Genomic DNA, 16,755 nt, shown 5'->3' on the forward strand with positions numbered 1-16,755 from the left:
CATAGAAACCTCCCATGCTGAGTCTGTGGACGAAATTAGCACTACCACTACGAGACAAGATCTTCTAGCTCAACTATCACCAGATCTCACCAAGGAACAACAAATGAAGCTACTTGCCATTCTTCAAAAGTTCTCTGTATGCTTCAATCCACAGGTGAGGAGCAAATTAGACAAATCGATGGTGAACCACTCAATTAGCACTGGAGACCATCAACCAATAACCTAGAGAGCATAAGCATACTGTGTGTCAGCAACAGAGTGTCAAGGTAGAGAAAATGATGAAGAAAGACATCATTCAGCCTTCACAGAGCCCATGGTCATCACCTGTGGTCCTCATCAGGAAGAAGGCTGGCAGTTCACACTTTTTTGTTGATTACAGGAAGCTTAATAAGATAACTAAAAAGGACGTTTACCCTCCTCCACAAATAGACGATACACTAGACTGTCTGAAGGGGGCTAAGTTTTTCTCAACAATGGACATGTACTTGGGATACTGACAAATCGAAGTAGATGAGACTGATCATGAGAAAACTGCATTCATCACCCCTGAGGGCCTGTATGAGTTTCAGGTAACGCCGTTTGGTTTGTGTAATGCACCAGCCACTTTTGAACGGATGGTGGACAATCTTCTAAGTCACCTGAACTGGACGATGTGTCTTTGTTATTTAGATGACATTATAGTGTTCTCAGAGACATTTTATGAACATATAAAAAGATAAAAAGACTGCGGGCCATTCTTAAGTGTCTCCAACAAGGCAGACTGAAACTTAATCCACGAAAGTGTGTCTTTGGAGCAAAAGACATCAAAATACTTGGACACCTTGCATCAAATGAAGTTGTGTGGCCAGACCCAGAAAAGGTGAGATCTATAACGAAATTTCCTATTCCTAAAAGTATTAGAGATGTGAGAAGCTTCCCTGGATCATGTTCTTATTACTGTCGTTTTATCAAAGAATTTTGTATCAAAGCCAGGCCACTCCAAGAGTTGTTAAAAGCTGATGCTAAATCTATCTGTGGTGGTGCTCAACAAGATTCTTTTGATGTGCTGCGGAAAGCTCTGACAATGACCCTGTACTTGATCTGTATGATGAGAGAGCACCTACAGAACTACACACAGATGCTAGCATGTCTGGGATCGGTGCTGTTCTGGTGCAAACTTCAGATGGAAAAGGGAAGGTTATAGCGCATGCTACACTTTCAAAAGCCAAGAGAAACTACTCAACTACAGAAAGAGAATGTCTTGCTGTGATCTGGGCCATGTGCAAATTTCGATAGTATCTCTATGGAATGGCATTCACAGTTGTTACAGACCATCATTCACTTTGTTGGTTGACAGATCTTAAGGATCTAACAGGACGACTCGCCAGGTGGACATTATGTCTTCAAGAGAATGACATTACCATAGTGTACAAAAGTGGAAGAAAACACTAAGATGGCGACTGCCTCTCAAGAAACCCTGTGCAAGACCATCAAGACTTTGATGAAGTTAGTAACTGTCTCACTGCACTCCAGGATCTCTCTGCTGAGCAAAAGAAGGACACCAAGATATCTCAAATTATGCTTGCCTTAAATTGGTCAGAGGATGTGAAAGGACAATTTAAGGTAGTTAATGGATTACTTTGCAAGAAAAACTTTGATCCGTTTGGAAAGAGGTGGCTACCAGTGATTCCTAAGACATGCACTTAGATGTTCTACAGAAATTCCATGACACACCTGAGGCCAACATTTAGGATTTATTAAGACATATGATACAATCCGCAAGAGATTTTTCTGGCCAGGTTTATTTAGGAGTGTCCCTCACTATGTGTCGCCCTGTCAAGAGTGCCAGAAGAGAAAGGCAGTTCCTCAGAAACCAACTGGCCAACTCATACCAATTCCACCAGCTGAAACGCCTTTACAGCACGTTGGGATTGACCTCCTCAGATGATTTACAACATCTGCTAGTGGCAATAGATGGATTATTGTTTGCACTGATTATCTGACACACTATGCCATTACAAAAGCCTTGAAAACAGCTGAAGCATCTGAGGTAGCCAAATGCATCAATCAAATCTTGCTACAGAGATAAACTGTCGGTGCAACATTACTCATCACATGATGACTGCCTACCATCTGCAAACTAACGGGCTTACCGAATGCCTTAATAAGACCTAGGCTGACATGCTATTAATGTTCATCAATGTTGATCAGAGCAACTGGGATGAGATGCTACCTTTCTTGAAGTTTGCCTACAACACCGCCAAATAATACACCACAGAATTTATGCCATTTTTCCTGGTGCATGGGTGTGAGGCGACTATGATGATGGGCACTGTGTTTCCGTTACATCCTGATGACGTGGACAATGACTGCATTGGCCAGGTGTTAACCAGAGCTGAGGAAGCTCAGCAGTTAGCTCAACTCCGCACACTGCAGGGTCAAGAAAACAATCGCCTATGGTATGACATGAGCCACCGCCCTGTTGTCTACCAGCCTGGTGACCTCGTCTGGATCTTCACTTCTGTTTGGAAGATTGGTCTCTCTGAGAAGCTCCTCGGGCACTACTTTGAACCTTTTAACGTTGTAAGACAGTTGTCTAATGTTACTAATGAAGTTGAAAATTTCAACCCTTGACACAAGATGATGAAAGATCAGAGATATGGTCCACGTCCTTTGAAAGAAGCCCTATAAGGTTCCTGCAACCCAGGGTAAGTTTGAAGCTCCAGTAACAGGCAACACATAGAAAGGTGGCAAAGAGCTTAGCAGCAAAAGAATTTTGAAGAAGATCACCACCAGGGTGAGAATCAGTCATTGGGAGTCAGTGTATGCAGGATCGATGACTCGTTCCTGGGTTAGGAGGCTGTAACACCCAGACACTGTTCTCTTAAGGAGGGAGCAATGGCACAGAAGCAGCCGAGTAGCACCATGGTGTAGTGGTTATGATACTGAACTGTTGCATGAAGGGTCGTGAGTTCAAAATTTTAATTTCTGTATTCGGTTCAGGTACATTTTAGAAATATCCACAAATGTCAAGAATCATTGAACTGGAATGTTCTGTAGCTGTATATATACTGTATGTGTTCTGGCCAGAGGCATTTCGCCCTGCGCTCTTGTATGTGCAAGTGCTGAATAAACCTTCATTATGTGAAGGTAGGGTTCATAATTCATCTAAATACACCTTCTTCTGTGTGACAGTGTTTCGTTGCTGAGCCCATGGTCATCACCCATGGTACTCATCAGGAAGAAGGATGGCAGTTGGCACTTTTGTGTTGATTACAGGAAGCTTAATGAGATAACTAAAAAGGATGTTAACCCTCTTCCACAAATTGACGATACGCTGATTGTCTGAAGGGGGCTAAGTTTTTCTCAACCATGGACATGTACTCTGGATACTGGCAAATAAAAGAAGTTGTGTCTGATCGTGAGAAAACTGAATTCATCATCCCTGAGGGGTGCCATTTGGTTTGTGTAATGCACCAGCAACTTTTGAACAGATGATGGATAATCTTCTAAAACACTTGAAGTGGACAATGTGCCTTTGTTATTTAGATGACATTATGGTCTTCTCAGAGACATTTGATGAACGTATAAAAAGACTGAGGGCTGTTCTTAAGTGTCTCCAACAAGGTGGACTGAAATTTGATCCAAGAAAGTGTGTCTTTGGAGCAAAAGAAATCAAAATATTTGGACACCTTGGTGATGCCCTGGATGTTGTCACACAGCACCTTGTCACAGTTGTCAGAGCTTTTTGTAGCACATCGAAAGAATCTTGTTGAGCACCACCCCAGATAAATTTAGCATCAGCTTTTAACAATTCTTGGAGTGGCCTGGCTTTGATACAAAAGTCTTTGATAAAATGACTGTAATAAGAGAATAGTCCAAGGAAGCTACTCACATCTCTAATACATCTAGGAATACGAAATTCCGTTATAGATCACACCTTTTCATGGTATGGCCGCATACCATCATCACCTTTCTCTTTGTTGCCTATCTCTGGAGCCTGCAGCGTGCAGAGTCGAGCTGACTGCCGAGCTTACTCAGCTCTGGTTAACACCTGGCCGATGTAGTCGTCATCCACATCATCAGGATGTAATGGAAACACTTTGTTAAGTGAAGTTAGTGTTCATCATTCATCTAATTACACCTTATTCTATGTGACAATATGCGACATGGTCCACCTATTACAGTGCCCTTCATTGTATAGCTCTGTCCATGCAAAGCAAGTGGTTGTCATATAGAATAAAACTACATGACTGACAACTGGGTGTCTGAAAACAACACCTACAGACAAAGTTTATTGCTTGGCCGGTATTGTACCACCTAATTGCTTCTATTTGTAGGACCTCACAACTTGAACCTACAGTTCTGGTAGTTAGTGTTATGATTTTCTTATACTGATGTTTCTCTTCAAGTGATTTGATACAGTCCAATAAGAAGCACAAGTTGTCAATACCATTGTACTGCATCAACAACAGCTTGTTGTGAATCATGCTCATCAGTTTCTACTTTAATATCCCCAATAGTTTCTCCTGCTGTTTGATAATGTCCAAAGTGACCAGTACTTTTATAGGATCATGCCTTCAAATTGGTGGTAGCTTTCACAGATATAAATCATTTGGCTACTCCACATATGTGCTCTTCACTGCATGTATCACATGTAGAAGTTAATCTTCTTCTTTTCACACAAGTTAGTTCAAAATCTCACTGCTGTATGTATGTCACTGATAGAGTTGAAATGCTGAAATTATTGGACCCTTCGATAAGTATCATTTATGGCATTAGCAGATGTATTGATGAACTCTTGCTTTCTTTCTTCCACGTTCTTTTGTATAACTTTTCACAACTTTCCTTCAGTCATGCTGCCATGTGAATTTACTTATTGTTTTATGATGTGCAGAAATTCTATTATTTTATATTGTAGATCTTATCATTCTTCTAGTGTACTTCCAATAGCTTTAAATATGTTTTCCTTGTTAGCCTGACACATACTTTTTCCAGATAAAATGACACAGTTCTGCTCATTAATTTTAATAATTTAATTCAGTATAAATTTCATGATTTTTTTTTCTGGTGCAGATTCATCTCTGATATTCTATATTTTCATTCCAATTTGTTGGCTATCTTTAAAGAGACCTTTGGAGAAAAGAGAACCACTTGCATGAATATCAAGAGCTCAGATGGAAACCCAGTTCTAAGCAAAGAAAGGAAAGCAGAAAGGTGGGAGGAGTATATAGAGGGTCTATACAGGGGCAATGTTCTTGAGGACAATATTGTGGAAATGGAAGAGGAGGTAGATGAAGATGAAATGGGAGATATGATACTGCGTGAAGAGTTTGACAGAGCACTGAAAGACCTAAGTCGAAACAAGGCCCCGGGAGTAGACAACATTCCACTAGAGCTACTGACAGCCTTGGGAGAGCCAGTCCCAACAACACTCTACCATCTGGACCTCAAGAAGAATATAATAATTCCAATCCCAAAGAAAGCAGGTGTTGACAGATGTGAAAATTACTGAACTATCAGTTTTATAAGTCACAGCTGCAAAATACTAACGCGAATTCTTTACAGACGAATGGAAAAACTGGTAGAAGCCGACCTCGGGGAAGATCAGTTTGGATTCCGTAGAAATGTTGGAACGCGTGAGGCAATACTGACTCTATGACTTATCTTAGAAGAAAGATTAAGGAAAGGCAAATCTACATTTCTAGCATCTGTAGACTTAGAGAAAGCTTTTGACAATGTTGACTGGAATACTCTCTTTCAAATTCTGAAGGTGACAGGGGTAAAATACAGGGAGGGAAAGGCTATTTACAATTTGTACAGAAAGCAGATGGCAGTTATAAGAGTTGAGGGTCATGAAAGGGAAGCAGTGGTTGGGAAGGGAGTGAGACAGGGTTGTAGCCTCTCCCCGATGCTATTCAATCTGTATATTGAGCAAGCAGTACAGAAGAATGCTGGAGATTATATGGGTAGATCACATAACTAATGAGGAGGTATTGAATAGAATTGGGGAGAAGAGGAGTTTGTCGCGCAACTTGACCAGAAGAAGGGATCGGTTGGCAGGACATGTTCTGAGGCATCAAGGGATCACCAATTTAGTACTGGAGGGCAGCGTGGAGGATAAAAATCGTAGAGGGAGACCAAGAGATGAATACACTAAGCAGATTCAGAAGGATGTAGGCTGCAGTAGGTGCTGGGAGATGAAGAAGCTTGCACAGGATAGAGTAGCATGGAGTGCTGCATCAAACCAGCCTCAGGACTGAAGACCACAACAACAACAACATCATTCTGAAATTCTTGGCATATGTCCCCAACTATTTTCTTTATTGTATCCCATTAATTCAGTCATAATTTCAGTTATTTATTTCATGCACTTTCTGTGTATTTTCCTTCTACTTGTGATAAGTTATTTCTATACTACCTAATGTTCTTAATAATAAGTCATTACTAATATTCTACATGACCACATTGTCTCCTATGACTGTGTCACATTGTCTCTTTGGTGGCATCATTGCTTAACTGTGTACAGCACTATTAACATAGTCTACCATCAGTTCATATTCATTATTATACAACCCACAACCTACACTTACATATATTGTGTTCATACCACTTGATACCAATTACACTTTTCCACAATCACTCATCATTGATACTGTTTGTTGTACAATAATGCCCTACTATGAAACTGTTTCACAATCACTTTCTAATCAGTCACTGTTAAATTTTCTAACTAATGTTGACTTCACATTGTTATGATAAGCTGCTGTGCTTAAGTTGCTCACTCACCAAATGATGTAATATTGTGATTAGCTGTGTCAGAAGACTAGCCAGGTTCTTCTGCCCACCAGCTTTGTGCACAGCAATCAGAGCTCTCATCACTGCCACAAAGATGTGGCATTACAGTGCCATTTTGAGCTATTGCACATGTCATGGGAAGGGAGGGAGGGGGGGCTTAACTGACTCTTGGGGTCCAGGATGAAGTCCAGATATAAATTGATAACTGGCATTTATTAGCAATTGTTTTTGATCTGCAACAAACACCAGGAAGCCTATATGACACATCAGAAATTCCACGCCCTCTACATGAAAGGGCCTAACAACCACATAATACATAACAAATGAGCACACATCATAGTTACAACCAGTAAATCTCTTAGATGTACTGTACTGCATAGCTTTTAACATCATTCATATCCAATTCTTCAAAACTATGCTTTCATAAAAGTGTGTAATGGCTATGTAGAAGCTGCTGGAACTTCACACACCCCACAGTATGTAAAAGAGAGACCAGTAAAAATGGTTTACAAATTGAGGCAATTATTGTTCTGTGTCAAATATAATAGAGGTAGTAATATATAAAAGGACAAACAGAAGTAAAGAAAGGAAAAAGACTCTCTTAAGTAGATGGCATATTAGGAAGAGGGGTGGAAGTGTTTACACTTGTGCTCCGTACTGGTGTACCGTCCCCTTAATAAAAATAAATATTATTGCTCCTTAATAAAAAGAAATATTACTGAGAGCTGTGGTTCTACTGTCTACTTTGTTTTGTCATTAAAACTTAAAAACTGTAAGCTGATTAAAGAAGTGTTTCTGTAGAGATGTGTACTAATATTAATGAAATCAGTGATAGTGAAATTAACACCTACAAAATCTTGTTCATAACGGGAAAAGTAAAAAAAACTGGACTATTTGGAGTTGTTGTTATAGACTTCAGTCCAAAGTCTGGTTTGATGCAGCTTGCCATGCTTGTCTATCCTGTGCAAGCCTTGTCATTTCTGAAGAAGTAATGCAACCTCCAACCATTTGAACTTGCTTACTGTATTCATGTCTAGCCTTCCCTCAACAGTTTTAACACTCCCTCCTCATATACTTCCCTCCTTTACCAAACTGAGTATTCCTTGATGTCTCAGGATGTGTCCTAGGAATTGATCCCCTCTTTTGGTCAAATTCTGCCATAAATATCTCTTTTCCCTATATTGAGTCAGCAATTCCTCATCAGTGATTCAACCTACCTATCCAGTCTTCAGCTTTCTTTTACAGCACCATATTTCAAAAGTTTCTATTCTCTTATTTTCTGAATAGCTTATTGTGAATGTTTCACATCTGTACAAGGCTGCACTCCAGATAAACACCTTTAGGAAACACTTCTTAAGGAATAAATTCATATTTGGTGTTAATAGATTCTCTTTTTTACAAATACTTTTCATGCTATTGCCAGTTTTATAGCCCCTCTCAACTATGGCCATCATCAGGTGTTTTGCTCCACAAATAGCAAAACTTGTCTACTACTTTTACTGTCTCACTTCCTATGAATTGTAAAGTGAATGAGATATTTTCACATACTGACTTTATTGCACTGTAATTTATAATATTCCTTTTGATGATGCTCAAAGCAACCAGTTTTTAAAGTCTTTCTCTGAATGTGATGTGCAGTTAGCTAGGGTAAGATAGAGCCTTACAGCAGAGATACTCCTCAGCGAAAATCAGTTAGAATAATTAATAATTCAAGAATAAATGCTTTTAAGAATACTTTGCAAGAGATGACCTGGGATGAAATTTATAATGAATGAGATGTTTCCATAAAATTTAATCTGTTCCATGATAAATTCATATAATTATTTGGAAATAGCTTTCTGCATAAGGTAATCAGAAAGAACATTAAACATCCATGTAAAAAAACATGAATCATTAGAGGGATTAAAGTATCCCATGAAAGAAAAAAGGAAATGTATCTGTTGACAAAAACAAATAAAGGTCCTGCTTAGTTGCTCACTACAAATACAATTCAAAATCACTAAGAAAAGTTATTAAAAATCAATGGACATGCACATTATGTCAGAAATAAATAATTCGAACAGCAGACTTAAGCCTATATGGTATGTAGTGTAACAAGACACGGGACAACAGGCCAAAGAACAGGAGCATATCACTACTGAATTAAATGGAAGTGCTTTAAATGGACTTTTCTTGAGAATTTGAAAATGGTGATAGGAGAGATGTCAATAACTACTGACCCATTTCACTACTGACACTGTTTTACAAAAGTTTAGAGAACGTGATGCATTATAGAACAGTTTCCCAGTTGAGCAACAATAATATCCTTAGTAAATCACAATTTGGATTTCAGAACACTTACTCAATCGAGAACGTCTTTTACGCATTCACTCACGAAGTTTTACAAGCCTTAAGTAACAAAATAACATTGGTTGGTATTTTCTGCAACCTGTCTAATGTATTTGACTGTGTGACTCACAGTATTCTCCCAGATAAACTGAGGTTGTATGGAACTTATGATATAGCCAACTGATGGATAATGTCATATCTAACAAAAAGATTACAGAACTTGTACTTCGTAATTCAACGATTATAATCAGGGGAGATTCTTTTGATCGAGGAGAAATCATGAATGGAGTCCTCCAAGGCTCAATCTTAGTTCTGTTAGTGTCCTTTAAACATCTAAATGATTTTCCATCTAATTAATGCACAGCTAGAAAAATTAATACTTTTTATGGATGACAGTAGTATTGTAATCAGTTGAAGCACACATACAACAAAAGAAGAAGTGCTAAACACTATTCTTAAAAGTACTATTGGCTAGTTTTTACAAATGGTCTCACTCTCAATTTCAGAAGGACACAACATATTCAGTCCTTCACATTCTGGGGTATGACACAGTGATAAGTGTAACACAGGGAGGAAATAATAAATAGGGTGGCAACTTCAGTGTTTTTAGGTGTCCATATTGATGAGAATTTAAACAGGAAAAAACATATCTTGGAACTTCTAAAACAACTTAATTCAGACACATTTGCACTTATTTATTTATTTATTTATTTATTTATTAATGTCATATGGAATAATGTTCTGATGTACTGGTAATTCATCTTTAAAAATAAAGGCTTCATTGCTCAAAAACAAGCTGTAAGAATAATACCTGGTGATGGTCCATGGTTATCTTGTAGATGTCTTGTTAAGGAGTTATACAGTTTCACTACTGATTCACAGTATATTTATTCCTTCACAAAGTTTTTTTAAAAATAATCTAACAATAATGTACATAATTACAATAACGTTACTCCACATAAAGACCATCTTAAAGCACAAAATGGGTGCACAATGCTGCAACCAAAATTTTGATCAGTCATGGAAAATATCTGGAAGACAACAAAGTAAAACTTGATTACAAACTGAAAAAGTTTCTCCTTGATAAGTCCTTTTATTCATTGTAATGTGTAAAAAATGGTGATTAGGAATTATTAACTAAAATCTGCATTAAAAAAATAAGCAACAACAACATCTGTAAATGGTCAGCATGTAGCCACATTTATAAATTAATTTCTGATGTGAATGTAAAATGACTCATTCCACATAATTACAGTTATGATCCATGGAATATGAAACTAACTGTAACTGAAATAATTATGTATGAAAGTTATTTCCACATATTTTAAAGCTGTTTGGAATAAATCAGGTAAAATGAAAGAGAACCTGTAATGAAATAATAGTTAAAAAAAAAAAAAAAAAAAAAAAAAAACAAAAAAAACAACAAAAAAAAAAAGCAATATAATGACATGATGTATGGTGTAAAAATGTGACCTTTGTATACAAAAAATGTTTTATTATGTTTACAGATGAGCCTGAATTGTACCCAAGGACTGATGACACATTTCTTCTTGCATTTTTAAGGGCAAGGAAACATGATGTTAATGAAGCATTTACACTGGTAAGATTTGAGGAATATGTATGCACTAAAATTTTTATTGAGTATGTTTGTTTGTGTTACATCAATAATAAATGTAAGTATCACTCACTGCAGGCAGAGGCAAATGTTAAATGATGAAGTTGTACAAAACTGAAAAATTAGCAGCTACAGAAAAAGTTTTCTAAAACTTGTGACAAAATGAATTTTCAAGTTTACAAGCAAAATTTACTTTTCTTAGATCTCCTGTTAATATGACACTGATCATTAACATGTGTCCTGACAACATCTTAGTTTGATGAACTGATATCAATCTACTCTAATATTTATTAAAGATACTGAAATGCATTTCTAAGGCAAATGCTAGTTTTTACTGGAAGATGTAGTTGTGCAAGACTGAATATGGAGAATACCGTAAATGTGCAGAACCTTTTTACATTTTTAAGAGCAGCAAAACATAATGTTGATGAAGCAATAACTCTACTGTGATCGAATGAAAATGTAACACTGAAATTATTGTTGAGCAGGTTTTCGTGTGTGATATCAATTATAGGTGTAGGTATCACTCACTGTAGACAGAGGCAAATATTAAATCATGAAGTTATAGAAAACTATGATAAATTAGCAGCTACCTACAAAGTTTTCTAAAACTTGTGATAAAACCAATTTTCAAGTTTACAAGCATCATTTACTTTTTGTATGTCTCCTGTCAATACCATCTTGATTATTAGAATGTGATCTGAGAACATTTTGGTTTGATGGACTAATATCAGTCTACTCTAATATTTGTTAAAGATACTGTAATGAGTTTTGAAGGTAAATGTTAGCTTTTACTGGAGCATTTAGTTGTGTAACTCAGAATGTGGAGAGCACTGTAATTATGTGGCAGGAAGAAAGCAGTGAATGGTCTCAGATAATAAATGAAATGCCTTACTGGCATTAAAAGTAATTACAGTTGGCTACAATAAACCTCTGACATCAGTTGTAAATCTGTTAAAAACCGCCAGCAAACACCTATTGTGGAATTGTAATGTGATCACACATTGTTGTGTATCCACAACATCTGCAAATGTTCATGAACAGCAGTGCTTACACTAACTTTGATTATCTTCAATGCTTCTGCCCTCATTCTCAAAGACAGCTGTCAATTATCCACAAGCATCCATAGCACTCATTTGATGTTGTTTGGGACTGATGCACAGTTAGGATAAATAACATGGATCACTAGATATTGAAGTACCTTGTGAAAGGTAAATGGGTAATGTGTCTTTTGGCAAGAAAAAGTAGGGATCCTGCAGTAGTTCTACACTACAAAAATTACTCAAAATTACTGAGAAAGTTGATTAAAAAATCAAGGAACTTGTACATAATATCAGAAATCAGTACTACCGACAACAGACTTAAGGCTATATGAAACATAGTGAAACGAGAGACATGACACCGAGCCACAGAACAAGGCAACATCACTGTTGAACTGAAAGGAAGGGCTGTAAATGATGAGTCACAAGTAGCAAATGCTTATAATAATCATTTCTTAAATGTAGTAGAAAGCGTAAGGACAAACAGTTCATGAGCAAAATCACGGCACTGTGTTGAAAAAGTAACTTTCATTAAATTCAGTCATATGAATGTATCACCAACTTCTCCTTCTGAAATTAAGAAAATTATAGAGTCCCTCAAAAATAAAAGCTCATCTGGTGTTGATGGTGTTTCTCTTTTCTGAAATATGTAGTGCTTCACTAATTCAAGGCATTTTTCCAGAGATACTGAAATATGCTATCATTAAACCCATCTTTAAGAAAGGTGATAAGAGAGATGTCACTAACTATCAACCATTTTCACTACTGACATCATTTTCCAAAATTTTTGAGAAGGTGATCTATTCTAGAATAGTAGAGCCAAACCTTGATACGACAAATTTCATGGGACCATGAAAATTATATTGTTGTATCATGGTTATTGTTATAATGAGATTTTGCTATCATGACTCGGAGCAAGGAGGCATGTTTTTGTGGCTGAGAAGTACATTACTGTAGTACTTTTCTGATGAAAAATAATATTAAAAGACAAATAATGAAACACATTTTGTTCAAATTGTTCACTTCATGTATTAATACTGTACCTGTAGAATATCCTACTTTTGTGTATAGAAAAATTCACTTATTTTCCTTTGTTTCTTTTTTCTTAAAGATTCTCTTGTGAATATTGTCTTAATCTCCTCTAACGAAATCAATAGCTGTGCTGAAACACTGGGGATTGAAGTTGCTACTTGCTAGATGATTTCCAACTGACCAATTAGCTCTATCAGAGGAGAGGGATTCACACTTATCACATCACTGTCATCATCAGAATCTTCAACAGGTGAATTACCCTTTAACTCCTCGATGATATATTCAGCGGAATATGCTTCAAACACCAACGCCTCATCAACCACTGACAAGTATTCAACTACTGAAGCATCTATGTTTTTACCAGTAGCTGCTGAATAAATCTCCTTGGATATCATCCTGCATTATTTCATCCAGCATTACATTCTCACCAACATCTTCACTTTTGGAAATTCTTGCATTTTTCCAGTAGTTCACAATCACATTTGGCTGTACACTGCACCAGGAACTAGCAATCATGTCACAAGCCTGCATCACATTGAAACTGTAGGGACTGCTCACTTTTCTCTGAATGTTTCTGATCATATGTTGAACTAAACGTGTACTGTATTTTCTATTAAAGTTCTTAATTATCCCCATATCTAGTGGCTGAAGAATTGAAGTGCAGTTTGGGGGGGAAGTAGCATAGTTCAACGTTCTTCAATGCTGACATGTTGTTATGCATGCTACAATTATTCACCAACAATGCAATTTTCTTACCTTCATTGATATCTCTTTATCAAGAGAATGCAGTCACTCACTAAAAGGAGTAGACATCATCCATGCTTTTCGATTTGCCTTGTAATTGACTGCAATAAAAAAAATCACATTTCCCATACAACTGTATCAAAACATTACAGATGAAGCTATACTTCACTGAATTAACTTATAAATTGAAGGAAGGTAAAATAAAATGTATGCACCCTCTTATGTGGTAAGCTTCTTACATTTTTGAAGCACCATGGGTTTGCTGATCATCACCAGTGATGTCAATTTATGTATGTGTTCCTGACACGTTGCTGCAGAGAATAACAGTTAGGTGTACTTTAGACTGCTTCCCTATTTTACAATTTTCTCCTCTAAAGACCATCGTCTTCTCTTGCATCAGTTGCTAATACAATCCTGTCTCATCTGTGTTGTAGATGTTTTCAAGACTGTATTTTTCTAACAGTTTACATGTGATGATTTTCTTCCAAAATTCTGTTTCACCTAAGTGTGACAATTTTTCTTGTCGTGAAATCACTTAAAAAGTGATCCCATGAATGTCCTTAAATCTTTGCAACCATCCATTACTTGCCTTAAAATCAGAATCACCAAGCAACTTAGCAAAATCTAAGGTTTTTTGACATATCAACAGGCCATTAATTGGTACATTCTGTGCATGGAGGTTCAAGTCCTCCCTCGTGCATGGGTGTGTGTGTTGTCCTTAGTGCAAGTTAGTTTAAGTTAGATTAAGTAGTGTGTAAGCCTAGGGACTGATGACCTGAGCAGTTTGGTCCCACAGAAACTTACCACCACCAATCTTCTTAAATCATCGCAGTGTAGCACTGTCCACATCGTCAGCAGCAGCTGTCTTTATTCTTTTCTTGAAGGGTTAACTTTGCCGCCAACAAAACTTTCTTAAATTTCTTTTCATTTTTAAAAGAATGTAGCAAACATTGATTGTGCAATTCCATACTTCCCCGCCACAACTACTTGTTTCATTCTGTTATCAATGTCTTTGAAAACCTCCATTTTTGTCTCCAACCTTATTTGTTTCTGAGTTCCAGCCATTATCCAAATCTTAGCAAAATCCAAAGCGGTTACATCAGACATTCACAGTTTGGAAAAGTCACAGAGATATGCTGTGTATGAGCCCAACAAAACGCTTCTGTCTGCTATTGAAGGTCAGCAATGGACAAACTAAACACTCGTTCAAACAAAGAAGCTCTCTGATGTTTGCTGCTTAGCACAGCATGCCCACAGCTGTACACTATTCTGTTTAGTGCTAGAATAAATAAAGTATTGTAGTATGTGGTGAAGCTTCTGGAAATGAAGTGCCGACAGTCTAGTAGACAAATAAACAATACCTACCGCTATAGTGAGCTTCTTAAAAGTAGGAAAAAGTAAATTCCTCAAAATTTTCTCTTTGTTATAACAGGGTGTTGCTAAATTTACTCCAGTGCTGTAATGAGGGAGAATTAACACAGGAAATATAAAAAATAAGCCAGGGCCATATTAAATTATCACTGTACCCGGGTTTGTTGTTGTATTGGTAATCGTTATAGGAGGTTTCACTGTAACTTGTGTTAGCAACAGTAGCATCCATTGCAAATCACAGTTCGGGTTTCAGAAAAGTTACTCAACTGAGAATACCTTTTACATGTTCACTCACCAGATTTTACAAGCATTAAGTAATAAAACAGTGATGGCTGATATGTTCTTTGACCTCTCTAAAGCATTTGACTGTGTGAAGCAGTATTTTCCTAGATAAATTTATGTTTTATGGGATTGATGGTATAGCCAACCAATGGATAATTTCATATCTAATCAAAATAATCCAGGAAGTTGTCCTTAGTAATTAAAGCAATATAGTTCAGGGCCATAATTCTGACAGGAGAAATCATGTATGGGGTTCCCCAAGGTTCCATCTTAGTTCCACTATTCCTCAGATATGTAAGTGATCTTTCATCTAGTATACAATAAGCAGAATTAGTTCTTTTCGCAGGTGATACTAGTATTGTAATCAATCAAGGTACATCCACAGAAACAGAAGAAATGGTCAACAAGGTGTCATTGACTGGTTTTCCATGAATGGTCTCACCTTCAATTATAAGAAGACACAACACATTCAGTTCGGCACATCTAGAGGTACTACACCAATGATAAGTGTAACACGTAGGAAGGAGATAACAAACAGAGTGGAAACTTCAAATTTATGGGGATTTAAACTGGAAAAAAACACATTTTAGAACTCCTAAAGCAACTTAGTTCAGACACATTTGTGCTTAGAATCATTGTGAATCTTGGGGTGAGACAAATCAGTAAGCTGACATATTTTGCATATTTTCATTCAATAATATCATATGGAATAATGTTCTGAGGTAACTCATCTTTAAGAAAGAAAGTCTTCATTGTGAAAAAACGAGCTGTAAGAATAATAAAAGGTGCTCACCCACAATCATCTTGTAGATATCTGTTTAAGGAGCTGGGCCTTCTGACTACTGCTTTACAGTATATTTCTTCCCCCATGAAGTTTCTTGTAAATAATCCACTACAGTTCAAAAGGAACAATGAGGTACATAATTACAATACCAGAAGGAGAAATGATATTCATTACTCCACATTAAGCTTGTCTTTAGTACAGAAAGGGGTGCACAATGCTGCAATAGAAATTTTTGATCATTTACACAGTGTCATAAAATGTCTGGCAGACATCAAAGTAAAATTTGATAAAAAAGTGTGTATCTTTTTCCTTTAGGTGGAAAGAAACTTAGAAATTTCACAATGTAACCATATGTACAAATTAATTTGTAATGTGAATTTAAAATGACTCATTCCACATAATTATGACCTATCATGCAAAATGATCCATGGAACATGTAACAAACTAACTATTTGTGTGTTTTTTGACTTGGACATGGCTCATCCTCAACACCGTCCTTCTTGTCTCTAAAGCATTTAAACACTCATACATACACATTTTACTCACTGCATCAACTCCATACACATTCACTAATATTCTATGAGTCTCTGTCACCATTTTCCCTAACCAGAAGCAAGACTTGTTGTTAACACTTTGCTGAATTTTACAGTGACATAAGTGCGGTGGATGCTTTTGGGCGATCAGTGACTGTCTTCAAGAATGAGAGTGAAAGAGTTGAAACTAAGCAAAGACAATGTAAGATCTATTGTTCATGAACATTCACAGACATTGTGGATACCCAA

The 16,755-nt window shown here is 36.9% G+C and overlaps 1 protein-coding gene across 9 annotated transcripts in view; it reads left to right on the top strand.

The window, feature by feature from the left end:
• LOC124774929 (clavesin-2-like) overlaps positions 1-16,755 on the top strand; it is a 253,203-nt gene that overhangs the window by 161,469 nt on the left and 74,979 nt on the right. For all 9 annotated transcript variants that reach the window (XR_007015575.1, XM_047249613.1, XM_047249614.1 and 6 more), the window contains exon 3: positions 10,614-10,705. Coding sequence is in view for 8 of the 9 variants with exons in the window: in XM_047249613.1 (XP_047105569.1) it covers positions 10,614-10,705 (92 nt within the window). In the remaining variant the exon portion in view is untranslated. The remainder of the gene's footprint in view (positions 1-10,613; positions 10,706-16,755) is intronic.

This window comes from Schistocerca piceifrons, chromosome 2 (assembly GCF_021461385.2).
Source record: "Schistocerca piceifrons isolate TAMUIC-IGC-003096 chromosome 2, iqSchPice1.1, whole genome shotgun sequence".
NCBI lineage: Eukaryota > Metazoa > Arthropoda > Insecta > Orthoptera > Acrididae > Schistocerca > Schistocerca piceifrons.